General features: G+C 34.2%; 2 protein-coding genes across 2 annotated transcripts in view; both read right to left on the bottom strand.

Moving 5' to 3' along the window:
- Nucleotides 1–22,831, bottom strand: part of CSMD1 (CUB and Sushi multiple domains 1) — a 2,716,069-nt gene that overhangs the window by 349,275 nt on the left and 2,343,963 nt on the right. The window contains exon 37 of the mRNA XM_051975995.1: nt 21,330–21,434. Coding sequence (XP_051831955.1) covers nt 21,330–21,434 — 105 coding nt within the window. The remainder of the gene's footprint in view (nt 1–21,329; nt 21,435–22,831) is intronic.
- On the bottom strand, nt 1,977–4,228 carry LOC127548554 (ran-specific GTPase-activating protein-like). Its single transcript, XM_051975996.1, has one exon. It carries the CDS (start codon nt 4,187–4,189, stop codon nt 3,557–3,559), a length of 633 nt encoding a protein of 210 aa, XP_051831956.1. The 5' UTR covers nt 4,190–4,228; the 3' UTR covers nt 1,977–3,556.

Below are 22,831 nucleotides of genomic sequence, written 5' to 3'. Positions count from 1 at the left end.
CCTTAGAAAATATAACCTAAAATATTAGGAAAAGAGATTTAAATTGGCCATCCAGATGAATTTTCTATTTTTTAAATTATTTCACTTTTTGCAAATTTTGGTATCCTTTACTGAACAAGTTCCTTTTCTTAATACTAATATATATATGCAAATATTCTTCTTCTCAGGAAACTGCATTAGAAAACTCCTATGAACCCATAACACATATAATTTATTGAAAGTCAAAGTATGGAGGCTAGAGATAAGGTGAAAAAGAAAATCAAAAGTTCATATAGTTTGACTTTCTGTGAAGTCAGTAATAAAATAGAAATCAAATACATGCAAAATCACTAGGTCCACACAATCTAAAGAAACTTGAAATGGTTTAGGAATTCTCTCACACATTATCTATTTCCCAAACAGAAGAAAACACATATTCAAGAGCACACTGAAAACACTCTTGAAGACTTTATCCTACTTGCTGTCGATTATAGATATTCTTTCTCCAAACAATCTAATAGGACAAGCATGGGAGCCTTTGTAATTTTACAATTAGGTAGTTGATCACAATTACCTAGAAATGCCCTCAAAACATCACTGGTATTCACAGCCAATACAATAAAGCAAAAAACTTTCCACTGGCCATTCATAGGAAATATTAGTGCTTGTCACTAAAACATGTTGATTAAATACACTAGGTTTCTTTTTTTTTGTGGGGACTTTTTTTTTTTTGGGGGGGGGGGGGAGGATTTGACCAGTAGGTAGATTCTATAGGGCACATTATAAATTTATATTTTCCACGGAAATTGTGTGAATTTTAAATGTAAACATAGGACCCCTGTTTAAATCTTTAATTTCATTTGGATTCATACTTCCTTCCCCACTCCTCTATTACTTGACAAACATCTTTAAAAGACACTCTGATGGGAGTAATTGTGGTCATGAATCTCTTTGAATTTAGGTAGACCAGTTTTTGGATAAAGTCTATTGCCAGATCCAAACTCAAAATTTGCCCATCTTGATTCAATAAATAGGTCCTACAGGAGCATGTGCTTCAATATTATTATTTGTAAGTTCTCAGGCTCATCTCTGTGCTATGAGGTACTTTTAAAAACAAAAGATACCAAACATTTCTTTCTACAATGATGTACAGATGATCCAATGATTATAGCATAGTACTTGGAATATATAGTATGGTGAATCTTCTGTTAACTTTTTAAAAATGAATATTTTTTTAAATTGCTCAATGAATTTAAAATATAAATGCATTTTTGCTATTTATAAAAAAAAAAAATTGGCCAGTCCACATAATAAATGCAAACTCTAGTTCCTTCTACACTGGGGGAAAATATCTCAAATATTTGGTTGTAATTCTATAAACTTTTACCAGTGCAGTTATCTAAAAAGAAACTGACATTATCCTACCTTTCCAGGTATTTCATTTCACTCCCCACAAGCAATCTGGGCTCTATCCAAATTGGACCGCTCTTTTGCCCCTCTCTCTCAATATGGAAGTAATTCTCATACCTCTAAGTTTTTGCTCAGACTTCTCTTTAGTCTTCGAATGCCTCCCTCTTCTTGTTTATTAAACTATCCAGCCTTTGAAGACCATTTCAAAAGTCAGTTCTTTCAAGAAATCATCTGTAAACCCCAACTATTATATGTTTCTCTTGTGTTTTGTGCATCTCTCAATTTGTGTTTTGTACATCTCTAAACTTACTATGCATCTAATAGTGGGTGTAACAATCTCTGTCAGTGTCAATACCTCTACTTGACTATGACTTAACTGTTAGCAACATAAGAGAAGTGACAATGTCTTATCTCAAATTCTATCTTCAGCATCTAACATGATGCTCTAGAGAAACTACATTATAAATATTTTATTACAATTGAGCATTAAGATTAAAAAAGATGACTGATAAAGAACAGATCAGAACACAAAAAGTAAATCTAGTCAGTCAACAAACATTTATTAAGCACTTATAATTTGCTAGGCACTGTTCTAAGCACAGAGTATATAAACAAAGGCAAAAGATATCACCTACTCTCCAGGACTTTAATGTCTAATGGAGGAGATTACATGCAAATGAGCTATATACCAGATATATTGAAAATAATCAACAATGGGAAGACACTAAAATTAAGGAAAATTGAAAAAGACTTCTTGTGGAAGGTGGGATTTCAGGTAGAACTTGAAAGAAGCCAAAGAGGTGGAGACGAGGAAGGAGAAAGATCCAATCACGGAGGACAGCCAGTGAAAAAGCTAGTGTGGGAGTTGTTCAATGAAAAGCAAAGTAGCTAGTATCTTTGGATCACAGAATACATGGGAGGGGTAAGGAGTATAAAGCCCAATAAGACTGGAAAGAAGGGAGCTGAAGGACAGATTATGAAACAATTTGAATAATAGCCACTAGAATTTACTAAATATTGGGGGGGGGAGCTGTGGATAGGGGGAATAGTTTGAACTGTGCTTTTGAAGATCATTTTGAAAGCTAATTGAAGGATGGACTAGAATGGAGGGAAACTTGCATAAATTGGTAGACCAATGTATTAAAAGAGTCTAGGTATCATGTAAAGAGGTGAGGGCCTACACCAAAATAGTGGTAATGTCAGAAGAGGAAATAGAGGGCATATAGGAGAGATGTTATGAAGAAAACAGTGACATGATTTTATTACAGATTTGGAGGGTAAGAGACAGTAAAGAGTTAATGATGAAACCTATTTATTGTGATCCTGGATGATTGAGAAGATGGTAGTAACTTAAATAATAGGTTGGAGAATTTTGGAGAAAATATCATGGGGGTTTTTGGAAATGGAGGGTTTTTATTTGTTTTTAATCTTCTTTCATCATCAAATTACCTTCGTATATGTTAGCTTAGCTAGACATCTTGTTAAGCTTTCCTTAAACTAGTTTTACCCTTCACTATTTTTCTGCAATATAAGAAATTGTTATTAATACTCCTATATTATGCTTTTTTTCTAATATAATTTTACAAGTTAATTTATGTTCTAACTGTGTGGGCTTTGAAAACCATCTCTCTCTCTTGAAGACAAGTAGGTAAATTGATTACTACGGTATTTTCTAGGCTCTTTTATTCTTCTTGTTGTAGCAATTAAATTATGTGGCTTAACTTCTGTATGAAATTATTAAAGTTGGTATCAATGTCATTTCTGTTGTCCACTTCTCCTTTACATTTTTTCCCATAGCCTGTTTAAATAATGAAGTTAAATCTTTTTTTTTAATTGCATGTCATGTCTTTTCTTCATTATCATTCTTTCTTTTTCTTTTCTTTCTTTCCCAGCATTCAAATGTTTTATCCACTCTTTAGGCTATATTATAAATAAGCGTTTCCACAATGGAAAAGAATGTCATGAGCACAGTACAAGTGACTGGGAATGTTTGCTGAAGACATCTTCAAAGGGTAAAAGCTGAGAAAACAACCTAGAGAGCAGAATTCAGTTCTTTATATATGGTCCCTTATTAAAAACAAACAAAAAAAATGAAACAAAAATAAAGAAAATAAAGGAAAGAAGGCAAAGCCCAGGAGATGATTTATTGCAGTAACAAGCCCAGGTCCTAGGTTTTCTTCTTTGATTCCTTGGGGCTCTCAAGCTCTTGGCGGCGGCCTTCTTTCTTATCCTTCACTGACATCTCCGAGAATTTCTCTACCACCTTTTCAGTGCTGCTCTCTTTGCCTTCTCCTGCTTTCTTTCCTCTTTCTTCTACCTCCTTCCTGCAATCTTCAAATGTTGTCTTAAACTTCTGGGCATTTTCTGCATTTAGGAATCGAATAGCCAGCACTTCAGGCTTGAGACTTTCATCAGCAAAGTCACCAAGTGTGTTCCAGACCCAGGCCCTGTCACTGCCTGCACTGGGCTTCAGCTCCATGAATGGCGTTATATAATGGTTTGCACAGATCTTCAGAGTTTTGTCCCTTCTCATAAGAAGGCGTATAGTCCCTTTCTCCTTGTGCTTCAGCAGCTTCACATCCCCGGTCCCTCGCTCTTTCCATTCCCGAAGGCCATTCTCACATGCAAATCGGAACAGCTTGGCTCGCATCTTAAAGAGCTCTTCTTCATCTTCTTCTAGGGTCTTAATGTATTGCTCAGGAAGAGAGTTTATGGATTCAAACCGCGGTTTAGGGTTCGAGTCCTCCACATTCTCCGTGGAGGTGTCGTGCTCGTCCTGAGTTTCCTTGGCAGCCGCCATCAGAGCGGAGGCGATGCTACGGCGGTCCCGTCGGGTCTGGCCCAGTCAGTATCTCGGCTAGCGCTGGCGCCTCCTCGCCCGTGCTTACCTCAGGTCAGCCGAACCACCGGCGCATGCGCTTGACCCTGGCCCCCTTGACCCCTGTGGCGGCGGGAAACTTGCCCTTGCCGCTTAGCTGATTTCATTTCTGATCATAGAAGTCTGTTAAATTGGTGGTCGCGTGATCCCAGATAATATTTGGATCCCCCAAATCCCAGGCCCTGAGCTATTTACGAGGAAGTAGAATTAGCACAAAAGAGAAAAAAATATTGCAAGAATTGGAGGATATTATCTACATATACAGGAAATCTCAAGTACAGATGATAAGATTTCAATAGCATTGAATGATTCATTTGCAAGGTGTCTTTAGGAGGTAAAGATAATAACATTATAGAAAATATCTTATACCTTTACTGATTAAAAAAAAAAAAAAAAAAGGAATGACCAAGAAAACAACTTCCAAACTATTTGTGTACTTTCCCATTCATATATATATATATATATATATATTATATATATATATATATATATATATATTATATATATATATATATATATATATATAATCTTTAACAGTCATCTTATAAATAATACCTCAATGAGGGTATTATTAGAAAATAAGCAGATTTTTCCAAATAACATTCAAAAATCTTCACCATCTTATATCTGACTAAAAATGAAGAAAATGGTATTAATACCATGTGCTTATTGTTTGTTGATAATGAAAATGTATTCAATACATTAGAACAAAGTGCCTCTTAAAGATAACAAGAAGTCTAATATTTATAGAAGGTTTGCTAGTATTTATATAATGATTTAAGGTTTGTAAAACATTGAATCTACATGGATAATTTATACTCACATAAGTACTGGATAGTAGATGCTATTATTACATATGAGAATACTGAGGCTGAAAGAGCTTATGTGAGGACCCAAGGGCACATAATTAGTTGTTCTTTTAAAAAGGATTTGAACTTAGGATTCCAATTTATTTTCTCTATTTATGGTACTACCTTGCTGCCAGATCTTGCTTATGTTTTAGTAAATTTGCATAATAATTTGAGACAACAAAATACTTAGTTGAAAAACTTAATACTTATAGGCCTAAATCAAATCAAGACATAAAAAACCTAAATTAAGAGACTTTGTTAAATGCTGTGCTTATTAACAAAGAATACACATAATCCTATTTAATTGCTGTAATTTGCCTTCATTCTAGTATACTGATACATGATAAATATATAATATAAAACTCTCTGTTGTAGATTTCTTTGAAAGAAACAATTGTGCTGTTTATTTCCTAGATCTTTGGAGAAATGGATAAGCATGGAAATATGATTCACTGTATAATTTATTTTCATATTGATTCTCTCTCTCTCTTTTTTTTTTTTTTAATAACTTTTTATTGACAGAACCCATGCCAGGGTAATTTTTTTATCCCTTGCACCCACTTCTGTTCTGATTTTTCCCCTCCCTCCCTCCACCTCCTCCCCCAGATGGCAAGCAGTCCTTTACATGTTGAATAGGTTACAGTATATCCTAGATACAATATATGTGTGCAGAACCGAACAGTTCTCTTGTTGCACAGGGAGAATTAGATTTAGAAGTTATAAATAACCCGGGAAGAAAAACAAAAATGCAAGCAGTTTATATTCATTTCCCAGTGTTCTTTCTTTGGGTGTAGCTGCTTCTGTCCATCTTTGATCAATTGAAACTGAATTAGCTCTCTTTATCGAAGAGAACCACTTCCATCAGAATACATCCTCAAACAGTATCGTTGTTGAGGTATATAATGATCTCCTAGTTCTGCTCATTTCACTTAGCATTAGTTCATGTAAATCTCGCCAGTCTTCTCTGTATTCATCCCGCTGGTCATTCCTTACAGAACAGTAATAATCCATAATGTTCATATACCACAATTTACTCAACCATACTCCAATTGATGGCATCCATTCATTTTCCAGCTTCTAGCCACTACAAACAGGGCTGCCACAAACATTTTGGCACATATTGATTCTCTTAGGAATGCTTTCTTTGCTCTTCATTAGGGAATAGTTGCCAGACTGCATCTCCAATAGATGATGGCTGAGGATACTGAGTTGGAAGGAATCTTAATCACAATGCTCTAGGATTTAGGGTTCTTGGTTATCTACAACAGGGCCTGAGGCAAGATTGTGATCAAGATGGTGATACTGGTTTGATCAGCCTTGCAAAAATTATCTACTGATTTGCGCTTAGGATATCCTGCTACTACAAGTACAATGATTTGACTAAAGTAAGAGTTAACATTTACTAGGACTAATTGCTCCGTTCTCTAGAGGAATTGCTTTCCCAGAATTAAAGTCAAAGGATGGACCAGAAAAATTCAGTCTGGAAACATGTCATTTTGGAAATTATCTGAAATTATATACATAATAAAATATTACCTTAGGTGAGGTTTTAGTTTTATATAGACTATCAAAAAGGCGATAGCGTGAACTATCACAGAATTAGCTTTTTTTTTTTAATAACTTTATATCATTGTTTAACTGATTGGTAATCATATAATTATAACCCCTTGTAAATTAATCATTATATTTGTATTGAACATTTATGTTGTACAAGGTTATATAATAGGTACTATGAATAATACAGAAAAATATATGATATGTTTTCTGACTTCAAGGATATTGTCATATAGAAGAAAAGAATAGAAATTTAAGTAAGAAGATAATTAGTCCATACTTATATTTTACATACTGGTAATTTTATTGATATGAAAATTCTTCCATAAAAATAAAATCACAGAATTTGAAAAAACCTGAAAAAAGTCTTTTCTATATCATACTCAAATATCTATACAGTTTAAAAATCACTAGTGAGGAGGAACTTAACACTATTAGTGTTTCTTAATTTTTTGTGTATCATGAATTCTCTTCTCAGAATGCTTATAAATACATACATACATACATAAATACGTGTGTGTGTGTGTGTGTGTGTGTGTGTGTGTACTAAAAGTTAGTGAAAATAGAGATATATATATTTTCCCATCTGAACAGACAGGCCTCCTGAAAAGGTTTCACGGACCCCTGGTTAAAAATCTGTGGTCTAAATGAATCCTCTTCGTTGTTGGATAGCTCTATTATTAGATAATCATTAGAGGGAAAAAAATTTTCTTTCATTAAGCTTAACTATACTTCTTTGAAACTTTTTGTTACTGTTTCTTGTTATGATGTCTGAGGCCCTATTGAACAAGAGCAATACATTCTCCAAAGCAAAGTCCTTCAAATACCTGAAAACAACAATAATTCTGATCTTCTCCAGATTAAATATACCTCAATTCTTCTAACTGATACTCTATGATTCCAACTTTTACATACCTTTGCAGACTATTTTCTTGAGTTAGATAAATGATTGATAGATTGATGATACAGAGATAGAGGATAGGCAAACAGTTTAGTAGATAAATTGATATATATCACTAGATATTCTAGGCAACTATTTAATGATCCTTTTTCAGTCTAAACTTTCTTAGAATCTTCTCTCAATGATAGACATATAAAACATTTAAGTCTTATGAGATTATTAAGAATACTGGAGATTTTAATAAACTGGCATATCCTTTACAAATCTAAAGGCACAAAATATTTATGGCAGCCCTTTTCGTAGTGGCAAGAAACTGTAAACTAAATGTATGCCCATCAATTGGAGAATGGCTGACTAAATTAAGGTATATGAATGTTATGGAATATTATTTTTCTGTAAGAAATGACCAGCAGTATAATTTTAAAGAGGTCTGGAGAGACTTATATGAACTGATGCTAAATGAAATGAACAGAACCAGGATATCATTATACATAGCAATAGCAAGACTATATGATGATCAATTCTGAGGGACGTGGCTCTCCTCAACAATGAGATGATTCAAACCAATTCTAATTGTTCAGTGATGAAGAGAGCCATCTACACCCAGAGAGAAGACGGTGGAAATTGAGTGTGGGTTACAACATAGCATTCTCACTCTTTCTATTATTTGCTTGCATTTTGTTTTCTTTCCCTGTTTTTTTTTTTTTCCCCTTCTTGATACGATTTTTCTTGTGCAGCAAGATAACTATAAATATGTATACATATATTGGATATTTTAACATATCCATCGAGGAGAAAGGGTAAGGGGAAGGAGGGGATAATTTGGAGCAGAAGGCTTTGCAAGGATCAATATTGAAAAATTACCCATGCATATGTTTTGTAAATAAAAAGCTTTAATTAAAAAAAAATAATTATCAATTAAAGTCAAAAAAAAAAAAAGAATCTACAGGCACTAGGAAGCCAAGGTGATAGAGTAAAAGGAAAAAAAAATAATTATCAATTAAAGTCAAAAAAAAAAAAAAAAAAGAATCTACAGGCACTAGGAAGCCAAGGTGATAGAGTAAAAGGAAACAGAAAAGCCTAGTTCCTCACCAAACCTCCAAAAAGATCTAAAAATTCACCAAATTAAATTCTAACCTGGAAATCCAACAAAAAAAAATTATAGTGAGTGATTTTTTTTCCTTAGTCCAGGATGACTCAGAAAACTAAAAGAGAGGTCTTTCAAAATAGGGATGGGGTATGTACTGGAGTATATCCTGTGAGCCTATTTTATCATTCAGGGAGAGAAAGAGCATAAAGAATGAGCACCAAATTAGGAAGCAGAAGGGCAGAAAGCGATCCCCAGGGATCCCTGAACCAATACAGTGGCAGAAATGAATATCTTCTGGCATTTTCTATAGTTCAGTTCCTAGTTTCAGGTCATAGAAGACCTAAAATCACCACAGAACATTGAAGCATAAACAGAAGACTTTGGTGAAAATGTAGCAAATTTGATATACAAAGAACAAATGATTCTGGCATCACTGAATGATGCCAGAAAAAGAAAAAAAAAAAAAAAAGATCATTATGATGAGAGTAAAACTGTGTATGATCTGAGTGAGCACAGTAAAATTATGTAAAATCACAAAAATGTCTCCTTTGATCTACAAACCCAAATGGTCTTGCATCCTCTCCGAGCAAGATAAGCTTTTTCCCCCCCATCGGCAGCATGCAATAGCCCAAAATTAAGAAAAAAAAAAAAAAAAAAAAAAAAAGATGTTTCTATTATCACAAAATTGACTGGATCCTGAGTAAAGCAAATATCGACTGTAAAACATGTACCAAAAATTGTGGGTAATTAATTATCACAATTAAAAATCAATTAGACCTTTATGTATAAATAGAAGATATGGCTTCTAACAAAATTCATTTTCTAGGATGCAAAGAAAGACCTGATGCTGAAAATATTCTTTTCAATCTATTTATGACATTAAATCTTAGTATCATATAATTTACAATTGGAAGAAAATCTAGGAAAAAAATGTAATCTAACCTTTTTTTTTTTTTTTTTTTTTTTTTTTTTTACTAATAAGGAAATTGAGGCCTAGAACAGGAAAGAGACAGTTAAGACATCTTTTATCTTAATTTTTATATCACTATTATAAATGATGTTGCTATTTATTTTCCATAGCAAATTGATCTGAAATTCCATTCAAATTTAACTTATTAAACTGCTTAAAGAAAGGACCACATGACCTTAGATTTGATTATAAAATAAAGACTGCATTTATTTTATTTCTACCATGTAATTTGGCAGAGTTTGGGGAATAATGTAGGTACTAAGTAAATAAATATTTTCTGGTTAATGGGTGAGTTGACTGAATAATATTAAAAGAGTTGAGGAAAAGTAAAAAAATACTGTTTGTTTGCTAAACCACAAAATTAGAGTTGAGTTCTTAGAAACCTACTTGAGGAGAAATCAAGGTTTGGTGATAATTTCATAAGAGGCTGTATAATTCATTAAAAAAAAGTAGCAGATTACTTTGTGATGATTTATTTAAAACTTATTATCAAAATTATTGAGTACCTAACATGTACAAGATACTATGCTATCTAATTACCAGTAGATACAGAGATACAGTTGAATACCCACTTAATGCTTTCTTATATGAAGCCATATTCTTCTCTTTCGTGGTTCAAAGCAATAGATTTAAGAAACTTGATTATTCTTTTTAAGTGCTTAGATCTCTTCCTAGTGGCTATGATTAAAATACTTTGGCTTTTACTTCAGAGTAAACTTTGCAAATAAATTGAATAGTCTTATACCTATTTCAAAAATTACTTGAGTACCATAAAATTGGTTCAAAGTTTCAAGGAAAATAGCAATAAGGAAATTTATTTTACAAAAGTTTGGCGTCCTAGCAAAAAGAAAAGCCCACTCCAACCCCACATTCTCCCCTTCCCTCCCCTCCCCCACACAGAACAGTAATAAAATCACTATGACCAATCATTCAATAAACATTTACTGAATGCCACTATGTTCCAAAGACTAGGATTACCTAGATTGGGAATACAAAGAAGTAAAATAGGTCTTATTTTTAAAAAGCTTAAATTCTCTATTGGAGAAAACATATACATAAATAATAATATCAGAAAAAAATATATGAAATAGATACAAGAGGATTTGGGTGAGGAATACAATAACTAAAGCATCAAGAAAAGTTTACAAGGTGGCATTTGAAGGAACCCTGGGATTCTAAGAAGCAGAGGTGCATTCACTGCACTATATGAGCCCAACTTGATTAAACAGTATGGATCAGGAAGAGAAAGAATGTGCAGTGAGCTGGAAAGGAAATTGAGTCATATTTTTAAGGTCTTTAAATAGCAAACAGAGGCATTTATCTTTAGTTCTAAAAGCAGTAAAGATCAAAATGAAGGCAGTAACTATGTAAATAAAGAGAAGAGGTATATACTAGTAATACCTACTCTGTTTCTGACTTTTTGGACTACAAAATCAAATCTTAACTGCTACCTTATCCTAGAATTTTCTTCAGCAACTGGGGCCTCCTCACTTTGGATCATCTTATCATTTCTGAAGCCTGAGCATTTTGGAATATACTTCAACAAGGCTCATTCTACTTCTATCATTCCTAAACTCCTTCTCTGTCTTTCATTTTGTGAAAGCTCCAGGCCAATCTGCCTCCATTTTCTTCCTATACATCTTCCTGAATTTCTGAACTTGAAAAATCACACCTCTGTGTCAAGTACTTTCATTTCCTTCCTTTCTTTATCCCACATGACTATTTTTTAAAGTTGCTTTCCTCATTAGAATTAAGCTCTTTGAAGATAAGGACTATCTTTTTTTAAACTTGGATTTCTATCCTTTGTGCTTAGCACCATACATTAAAAAAATAAATAATAAGAAAATTTTGGAAATTCCTTTCCTCTTTCATGAAATTTTCATAAAGTTGCCCTAGGTATGGTAGAATTTTTTCCTGGGCTCCTTGTAGATTCATAAAGCTGTCTTTCCTTTCTAGTTTGTCTGGTTTTGCTGATGAAGTTACTACTATCAACCACTGCTTTTTCACAAATGCTGTTAAATGCCCATGGGAAGTCCAAAATCTCCCAACATTTTATATTTCTTATAATTATCCCCTGGATAAGTGATTGACTCCCTTTTCAAGGTTTGTTTGAAATTGTTTTGTCATATAATTTGCTTCTCTAACTGAAAAGCTAGATTCAAAACTGGCTTGCTATTTCTTCCATATACCCAAAGGAATCAGTGAATCTCCTCAATAAAATCTAATATACTTCCTATGTAGTATAATATCTTTTCATGAAATGACTTTCAATTTTCCTAAACTGATCAAAGACAGAGCACATTTAGTTTAATGCTTTGATTCATTTAACTGAGATATTCTCATCTGATAAAAGTATTGCTATTATTATTAAATAGTATGTTGGTAATTAATTTAATTAGTTCTTGTCCTACTATTATGAATTAGCATTTTTAAGTACTTACTAAGTGACAGATAATATTCTAGCTACTGTTTATTTGAGTCAAAGCATCCCTTACCCTCAAAGTATATAGTGTACCTTGTTTCTTTCTTGCTGTATGTGTGTATATATATATATATATATATATATATAGAGAGAGAGAGAGAGAGAGAGAGAGAGAGAGAGAGAGAGAGAGAGAGAGAATTGGTTATTAGTAACCAATTATGGAGGAAATCCAGTTTTTTTGGTTTTTTTTAACATTTCCCTTTTCCTTATTTGAAGACTAGCCTTTGACAGACATTACTGACCTCTGACAAAAATTTATCTCACTTAAACCATCTTATCTAAGTGAATTCCAACCCATTATATTCTACTCAGATTTGGGTAGATATAAATTGCTAAAGTCAAGTATGTTTTGGAAATAAATTACATGAAAGTAAATTATGGGATTCTACCAAGAGGGAGTACCAAAGCCACTTCGACCTTTGGTGCACAATAAGTTTTCTGCCACATTGCAGAAACGCCCTTGTTGAGCAAGAAGCAATGACTTGTGATCATGGGAACAAGTGTGGAGCTGGAGGGTCACAATTAGTGGCTATATAAGTAGGGATGCCTGAACAGGGCCTCTCACCTGTGAGTGAGTTGCTGAATTGCTGGATTGGCTCTCCTCCCCATTGGCAGATAACATGCATACACAAAGCCCACGAGCTACTTCTCTGAATGGTGATTGGGGATTGTCTGCTGTTCACACACTGATCATGCTTACAAAAATGTATATCAACAAAGCTGTACGGCATAATACACTGGAGCTCTTTTCACATTATGAGTCTCCTGCTTCATTCACCTCACTTCTGAGATCAAAGGGCTCAAATGCTTTGAGGCAATAAAGATGACCACAACAACTGGAGCCTGGCAAAATGGAAAGGAACTTAGAACAGAGATAGAGTGATCCCTTCACAGTCAAGCACTGCTACATGGTCAAGACAACCTCTACAAGGACTCCAGAGGAAGAGGCCACCAAACTGCATTGTTTACAGACTAGGCAGAATGTAGCAGGGATGGTTAAGTAACCTAATGGGGCAGAAAATAGGCACTCTACTCCCTTCAGATGGGAAGCATGTTTCAGGACTATATATAAATGTTCAAAAGAGCAGAGGTGCACAGTTCAGTTAGGAGACATTAGAAAATTCCTGGACATTGCTTACAAAGTTTCTCCATGGTTACCTGAGGAGGGCTGTTATAATTGTGATAGATGGATTGTTTCTGGTGAACAGCTCACAGTTTATGATAAGCAATGCCCAGGAGAAATACACATAGTCATTTTACAATATATATTATCATTAAACAAAGTCTAAAATCAGAACCAGAAAAAGATGTCAGGAAATTTACAGTAGGAGCACAGACAGGCCATTTCTCTGCAGTAGATGTCCCTCTTCTGAGCCTGAGGAAAATGAAAATGAATAGGTTCCCCACCTCCACCACCTTCAGCCGCACCCTATTTTTGTTTCTATCCAGACTTACAGCTTTTCAAAGGCTCTCCTACTGTAAAAAATGTGATAAAAGTTGAGGAAAACCAGGATCAAAAATATAAAACAAAGACCATAGTGACATTTAGCAGACAAAAAGCAAAAGGCAATCAGTTATATTCTGTATCTTCACTTCAAAAAGATTTTCAACAGGCTAGAGATCAAGGAGAAGACACAGAAGGGTGGAAAGAATTATATCCTGTTATAGAGGAGCATGACCCTTTTAACCTAGGGCAGAGAAGACAAAGACATGAACCATTTCCCTTTAAAGTTCTAACACAGCTTAAGGACACAGCTCATAAATATGGGCCCATAGCACCTTTTGTTATGTTACATCTTGAAACAATGTCACAGGCAATTTTGTACCCCAATGATTAGAAAGCACTCTCATGGGCAGTGTTGACTCCAGACCAGGCAGTGTTCTGGATAATAGAATTTTTAAAACAGACTCGATTGACTGCTCAGGTTGCTCCAGGAGCAAGCATGAAGTTATACTTTGAGCAACTTAGTGGCACTGGAGCTCATGCAGATACTGGAGATCAAATTCATTTTATTGAAGAAACATGTCTCTGAATATCCCAATGTGCTAGAACAGCATAAGACAAAAAAACTAGGGAGCCTTTCATTGATTTTCTTGCTTGATTACAGGATGTAGGAGGTGTAGATAGGATATTAAAGGCTTTGTTATGGGAGAACTGTGATGCAGATTGTTCCACCTCATACTATTTATAAAATGCCCATTCAACAATATCAAAGAAAAAAACAACTAAAAATCCTGATTATAAATCCTCCACTACTCTGGTATTCATTAGCTATCCCAGTCATACAAATATATGAGGAAGTGCCTGTGTCTGTAACTATGATTAACACTGACAAAATTGAAATATATCTTAACAAGGTATAATGTTTAGCTCAAGGAATAGTCATTCCATCTGAACTTACAGTTAAAACAGAAGATAATAATTGTGAATTAGTCCCACAAATGGGTCCAAATTCAGATGCCATTGTATAAACATATTTTACAAAGGCTATCACATTTACTCAGCTGATACTGATCCTTACTTTGAATAACAAACAGTTTGAAGGATTAATAGACACTGGAGCTGACAGGACTGTGGTGGCTGCTTCTCAAAGGCCCCCTTGTTGGCCTATGACTTCAGCTAACAATAGAACGGCAGGGGTAGGAGGCAGTAAGGAGGCTTTGGTGTCCATTGAACTGGTAAATTGGCAAAAAGATGGAAAGACAGGAATAATTTTCTTCCTTTAATAAAAGATGGCTTACATATTAACTTATGGGGTAGGAATATATTACATCAATTAGGAATGAAAATCATCACAGATTTTTAGGAGGGGTCATTGTTGCTGCGGCTTCCACCGCTCTAAAAATGACTTGGACTATCTTCACACCAGTATGGATGGAGCAATGGCCCCTGACCAAAGAAAAAACAACTATTCTACATCAATTAGTACAAGAATAATTAGGATATATTGGGGAAACAAATAGCCCATGGAACTCCCCTGTATTTGTTATAAAGAATAGATGTGACAGCTGAAATAGCAAGGAGAATATTGCTCAGAATTATCCAATTAACAGGAGAAACAGGAATTATATGGATTAACATAGACAAGGATAGATTAGACTGCTTAATAGCTACTCAGGAAACATGGACCTTGTTAGGGTTAGGAGAAGTAAGAGCAGAAAAAAATCCTGACCCAGTTGCCATTCTATGAACACTGGCAATGGATATTTCTCACAAAACCAAAAATGCATCCACTTAAAGGCCTTAATGTGTTCACTGATGCCACCAAGCAAAATAAAGCGGCTATATATTTCCCACAATTGGGCATCTCTAATGTATTTACTACACTTTATGCCTCAACCCAGAAAAATGAGTTGTATGCCATTATACAAGCATTGAAAATAGACAAACCCATCAATATCATTTCAGATAGTCACTATGCAGTTGGGGTGATCCAGAGAATAGAGACAGCATATATAAAGGTTTAAACAGGACCTATCTTCTCATTGTTTCAGGAGGTACAAGAGTGGATTTTAATGAGAGTCCACCCTATTTATATAATGCACATCCGCTCTCATATGGACAGGCTGGGACCTATATTTTAAGGGAATAAAATAGTGGATGGTCTGCTTACATAATGTATTCTTCTCTGTCCTCTAAAACAAGCAATAAAAGTTCATGTACATTTGTATCTGTCTGCCAGATCTCTTTGGAGATTGCATGAGGTGTCCCAGCAAGAAGCAGCAAGCACAGTAAAAAAATGTGTTGCTTGTGTACCATATTTTCAAAGATCTGTAGGGCTAGGGACTAGCCCTAGAGGTGACAGGCCAAATGATATATGGCAAATGGATGTTACACATATGGAAACACATTAATGGATCCTCATATACCTCAAAAATATTAAAACAGTTCTTGCAGGAATTTTCTACATATCATATTTTTGGGATTCCTTACAACCCTACAGGACAGACCATTGTAGAAAGGATTAATCAGACCCTCAAGAGATTTATCAAAAAACTAAAAGAGAGAGACGGAAATAGGATCACTCAGAAAGATATAGATAAAGCAGTGTACACAATAAATTACTTAAAATTTGATTCAAATGATTTAAGTCCAGCTTATTATATTATTATTATAATTATATTCTTTGGTAAACATAGAGAATTGCTCAAAAATAAAACCCCATTTCACTAAGAAGACCCCCTAAGAATGAGACTATGGTAATGAAAAATGGTCCTGAAGAATGGAAGGGACCCTATAGAGTTCTAATGTGGAGGGCCAGGATATGCTTGTATCTCCATAGGAGAAAATCTTCAGCAGTGGATTCCCACCAGACATCTCAAAGTTGTAATAGAACTAAAGGGGAAAAGAAGGAAGAAGAGGCAATTGTCCAACATATATATATATGAGTTTGTGTTACATACAATCAGGATTGGCAACAGAGGCCAAAAGTTGGGCTAGGGACCTACCATGATCCAGAATTGTCTCATGGGGGAATGGAATATCATGTGACACACATGCTGGACACACAGGCCACACCCTGTCATAGTAACACCCTCATTCATGTGGGAGGGTTACAGCAGTTTGTCTACATAATGAATCATCAAATTGGCCCCTTAGAAAGCACAAGCCTCCATAGGACACGTTTCTGTCACTCAACAATTGGGCCAGCAGTTTGGCACATGGAAAAACATCTTGAGCCTTGGTTCTTGGACAAATGGCACAAAAATTGAATACTAGTTTTATACTAAAACCTGTCTGGAAGGGAAATATGCATTTATGTGGGGAGAATCTGTAACTGTTACCAAAGAAACATTAGATTTTTATAATGTTACTTGTTGGAATTGTACAGTTAGTGATTGCTTGGATACTGACATTGAAAATCAGACTATATTTGTGATGACTAGAGTTCATGTATCAATGCTTACTGTCAAAAGTGAGAAATGGTATCATACCAAAACTGAGTATATGTTCAATACCTTAAAAGAAAAGAAGGAAACAGACCTTAATCCCATTAGAAAAAAAGAGATGTATAAATTGTGTCATATTAGGTATCACTATGTTGGTTTCACTTACAGTTTCTCTTGCAATGTCCATATCTAATGTACAAAACAGCATAGTACAAGCTAGATAGAGGAACTAGCTAGGAATGTCTCAATAGGTTTTGTCCAACAAACTAAAATAGAGGAACAATTGTATCAGATGATAAAAAGACTTAAGGGAAGTGGCATTGGAAACAGGAATAGAAGTAGAGTTATTGAAACTCCAGGCTCAATTACAATGTCACTACAGATGCCCAAAGTTTGTGTAACCCTTTTGCTGTATAATCATACAGGTCAAGATTATGACTGGGACAGCATCAAGAGGCATTTGAATGGTTTATTTTTCAATAACACAATTGAAGATGACATAGAAAGTTTATATAAATTAGCAGCTGATATAGAGAAAGCTTCTCATGAAAATTTGAATTCAGATAAAATTGCTGAAAAAATCAAACATTGATTTTATACTACCTCTTCATGGTGGTAAAATTAGAATCATGGATTGCCATATGTGTTGTTATGTTGTTACTGCTTTGTTGTTGCACTGAAATATGAGGATGCTTTTATAGATCTTTTTCTACCATCCTTTCAGAGGTTGTAGCTCAAGAAAAGATTTTTTTATCTAAAAAATAAAAGGGGGAATTGCTAAATTATAGGATTCTATCAAGAAGGAGTACCGAGGCCACCTCAACTTTTGATGCACAATAAGTTTTCTGCCACATTGCAGAAACATCCTTGTTGAGCAAGGAGTAATGATTTGTGATCATGGGAACAGGTGTAAACTAGTGGGTCATAGCCAACAGCAATGTAAGCAGGGATGCCTAAACAGGGCCTCTTTCCTGTGAGTGAGTTGCTGAATTGCAGGATTAGCTCTCCTCCCATTGGCAGATACCATGCATATGCAAAGCCCCCGAGCTACTTCTCTGAATGGTGATTGGGGATTGTCTACTGTTCACACACTGATCACGGCTTGCAAAAAATGTGTATCAACAAGGCTGTACGGCATAATAAACTGGAGCTCTTTTCACACTCTATGAGTCTCTCCCCTCATTCATCTCACCTTTGAGATGAAAGAGTTCATATGCTTTAAGCTCTTAAAGACAGCCCCAAGAAAAGTCACATTCCTCAAACCCTAATTAGAATAGGTCTACTCATTATATTATTCTTTTTCTCAAATTACTTGTAAAACAATAATAATCAATTACCATCCTCACAAAGATTCTGTCCTTCCAGTTGCATATAAGCCTTGAGTGGGTTCCATGATTGCTTTTTGGCATTTGAGAGTATCACTGACCCCTTTTATTAATAATTTGCTAGCATTATTAATAAAATGATTAGTTACCCAGAAATTATATCTTTCTTGTTTTTTATGTAACAACACATATATATTAAAGAAAAGATATGTCTGTCTCTTTCTTGTGTGTGTATATATGTGTACATGCGCACATGTGTGTATGTATCAAAGAAAATGAAAACAAATATGAGGGACAATATTGTACTCAATTTATAAGTTTGAAAAATGACTCTCAGAAAAGTTAGGTGTCATAGCAAGAATGAAACCATCTTTAATTATCTGTAAGGCCATTTGCCAGAAAAGAGATTAGATTTGTTTGGTTTGTCTCTAAGGAGAAGAACTACAAACAATCAATCAATCAACAAATGTACTAAACAGTAGAAGTTGTTTTGTTTCTACTTTAGGGTAGGTATAAAAGTTACTGTAGTGTTCTTAAATAGAATGAATTGTCTCTAGAATTTGTAGGTTTTCTTACTGAAAGGCTTCAAGAAAAAACAATTGCTATTTTTCATAAATGTAGAGAGGATTCTTGTTTGGATTAAAAGAAATCTGAGATTCTATGGTTCGGATTAGAAACAATTTCAAATTCTGCACTAAACTCCATACAGTGGGGCAAGTGATTTTTACTGATTTTAAAGAAAGATAAGATACCAAGTATTAACAAAAAAAAAAAAAAAAAAACTAGGCTACAGGGAGAAGGTGTTGGCAGGTAAAACTGCAATTGGATAGAAGGTATTCTAAATCTTGATCTATTAAAAGCTGAGGAGGGGGAGGTGCTTCTGAAATAATTGTGTCACAGTAATGAGAACTTGGAGATGGTCCAAGGACAAATATTTTAGAGGACCTAAAGAACATGGTAGGTAATGAGCAAAGAGAGGAATAGAGGGCAGACCACCAAAAGGCAATGCTTGGGGGAAGTGGTTGCTGTGGTGACAGCAGCATCTGAAAAAGATGTACACCCCAAGACAGTAATTGTGCCCTTTCCCACCATGTTGACACATTGAAGTGAAGACCCCATAGCCCAATACTAGTTATAGCCCTGACATAAATGTTTTACTTAGCCATGATAGTCAATCAACAAACATTGATTAAGCATCCTATATATGTCAAGCATTATGGTAGGTCAACATATTTAAGGGATTAAAAGCTCCATAGGTTACAATCTAAGCAATACTAGTTGCTTGCCATCTGGGGGAGGGGGTGGAGGGAGGGAGGGGAAAAAATCAGAACAGAAGTGAATGCAAGGGATAATGTTGTAAAAAATTACCCTGGCATGGGTTCTGTCAATAAAAAGTTATTTAAAAAAGAGAGAGAGAGAGAATGAAGGACAAAATTAAAAAAAAAAAAAAAAAAAAAAAAAAGCAATACTAGTCCTTCACTGGTGATTTCAATTAACATTAGTTTTACTATTATCTCACATTATCTATATCTCAGTCTTTATAATCAGAATGATAAGCATAGGAATCATCATTTTTGATGACTAAAGAGAGATGAAGCAGCTTGAGTCAAATAATAAAAACAAGAAAAAAGAAACGTGTCAAAAATAAACAGGGACCTTCAGTTAAGCCTTAAATCTGTTTTCTTTCAATGAGATATATGCTCATTTTCTTCTTCTAATAAGCCTACTTTCTGGTAATAAAACTGAGCCATATATAACTATGTTGGTGAAGCAAATGTCCCTATATCTCTATGGAAATTTATAGACAAATTATTTTAATAACATCTTTCCACATTAGTAGTGAATGAGAAGCAAGAAGAGCCAGGACCACCTTAAGAGCACTAGGTAAGAGCATTCATCAGCCATAATACCACCACATGAATGATTGCATCTGTTAGCTTGTAGTATGAAATGAACCTCATAATTCACCATCTACAGATGTTTGAAAAATGTGTCCAAAAGGGGAGCAAATTCTCCATATGTAGCCCATGTAAATAATATCCAAGACCTCATTTTGCACAATCATTAATGGAATTCTATTCAAATAAATTGCTGCAAACTTGCATACAAATGGTGGCAATAAGAAGAGGGATTTAACAGGAATGTGAGACTGTCCTGTGGTTTGTGTCTGGTTCTGAATGCTTATCATCAGCTGGAAATTTAGCCTTTCAGAAACATCTATGCATTCACATCCTGAAAAACTGTTTATCTCATTTCAAAAGATCACTTATTAAAGCTTATCTATGTATTTGCTTATTTGCAACTGCTTATTAAGGGAGATGAATATGAATATCAAGCACTTTTGGTGCTTGAAAACATGTTCTAAAATAAACTTCACTCTCATTGAAAATTCTTATTTCATCTTTTTACAAGGTTTACCTGCATAATCAAACGTCAAAAAAGATTTGTGAATTTGACCTTTGTCATCCCATTTATCAGACTATTAAGTCAGCCTCACATTCATTTTTAAAAGGTTAGAGCCTCCTTTGCAAAGCCTACATTCCCAATTAAAATGAATAATACACAGACATCAGCACTGGAGTTGCTACTCTGCCAGTACAAATTTTTAGAAGTTCTTTGAGAAGAGAAGTAGAAAAGTTATGCAAATAAATTGCAAATAATACATGAGACTATCTGTATTTTTTAAGTTATTATTAAGATTATATGTATAGATTTTATAATAAAACTAAATTAATTTTCAAGGATATTCTTAAGTCATTATGCTATCTTAATCGGGATTTTTATTTTAAGACACTTCTATATTTTCTCACCAAGTTACAAGCCAACATATTTTCCTTGTATTTTCTATTGAAATTTCAATGAAAGGTGACTTCCCATAAGTTCTAAAAATGGCTTTTGAGTTAACATTGTGTTTCACTTTGCATTTTCACATAAAGTAATTTTCTTGTAAAACCAGTGATAAATAAGTAAAGTCTGAAAGGGCAGAAAATAGGCCTTACTTTTGTATTCCAGGTGAAAGCCAGCTGCTGCCACACTAATATCTGATTGAAAGTGCAAATAGAGTTGATTAGAGGTACTGTTCAATAATGCTGGCACCGTAGTACCTACAAGAAATAAAATAGTTTAACTTTAGTCATAATTCATGCAATTTTTAAACATTATTTTTTTACATGTGAAACATTTGAATGTTTATGTATGTATGCTTATTTCTCCAAAGCAATTTAATTCAGTTCCTCAAACACCAATCATTTGGCAACTTATTTTTTGCAGATTACTTTCTTAATGGGCATATAGATATTCTAGTAGAAAAGGTAAGAGAAATAGTCCCAATAACTAAAAAAAAAAAAAAATGCAATATAGATAAGGAAAGAGTCAAAAAGAATAGAACAGAAATCTGAGAAAGGAGTGATTATTTATATGTGAGGATATTAGAGAAAGTTTTGTCCCTAACCTGGAATTTAAAAAACAGGAAGGAGACAAATTCATGAAGGAAATAAAATATAAAATGACAGTGTCACACAAGTCATGCATCATACAATGGATAAGATGGTGAACTTTGAATCAAGAAGATTTAGATTCAAATCTCATCTTATAATGTAGGGATAAATCCCTATAATGTAGGTATAAATAGAAGGGGGTAGCTTCAATGCATGCTCAATTGATCCTAGGATTGATCCTAGAGTCCTTTTATTTGGATTGTAGAATATAAAAATGAATAGAATGTGATAAAACTAAAATGATATTTTTGATAGATTGTGGAAGTCCTTAAATATTAGTGACAGGAATTGTTTTTACTATACCTATTTTTATTAATATCAGGAAATGCAAAAGAATTTTCAGATATTTGTGTCTCTCATAGTATCAGTTTTCATTATTTCTATTGTTCAACAGCAATTGTGTGTACACAGGTATTTTTAAAACAAAGTTTTAAACTTTGCTGTCATCGTTTTTTTTAATGTATTGTGACATACTGAACATATGCTGAATGCCCTAAATCATAGAAAGATCATATGAATGCTTATTACTTATATAGTTAATTATCTATTTTGGTTTCTTTTCTTTTTTTTTTTCTTTTTTCCATTTTGAATGTCTGCCTTTTTCATTTGGCCGATTTGACAAGGCCATCAGGAGGAAAAACATTTCAAGACCACACAGAAGTCTGGCTAGGGATAGTCATTCGGGAAAGATGTTGATCCAATGAATTATTCATGGAACATAGCTTTTGAATGGTAACCTCTTTTCTGTTCCCACTGTGACTAACACTGAATGATGTTCCCACAGAGGTCTCTGAATGACTTCCATCAAAATTGTGTGAAAAAGGAATGTATATATTCATTTATATCAAATACTTTTTCTTCACTTAAAATGGCCTAGCTCATGTTATACCAACTGAAGAATTAGTAAGAGACATAGATGACCTAAGGTCAGGCTTGAAAAAAGAAATTAGAATACTAGGAGAAATTTTTGAAATAGGAAAATAAAAAGGGAGATTCCTAGGATA

This window comes from Antechinus flavipes, chromosome 2 (assembly GCF_016432865.1).
Source record: "Antechinus flavipes isolate AdamAnt ecotype Samford, QLD, Australia chromosome 2, AdamAnt_v2, whole genome shotgun sequence".
Lineage (NCBI taxonomy): Eukaryota > Metazoa > Chordata > Mammalia > Dasyuromorphia > Dasyuridae > Antechinus > Antechinus flavipes.
This window is presented reverse-complemented; position numbering and strand designations above follow the sequence as displayed.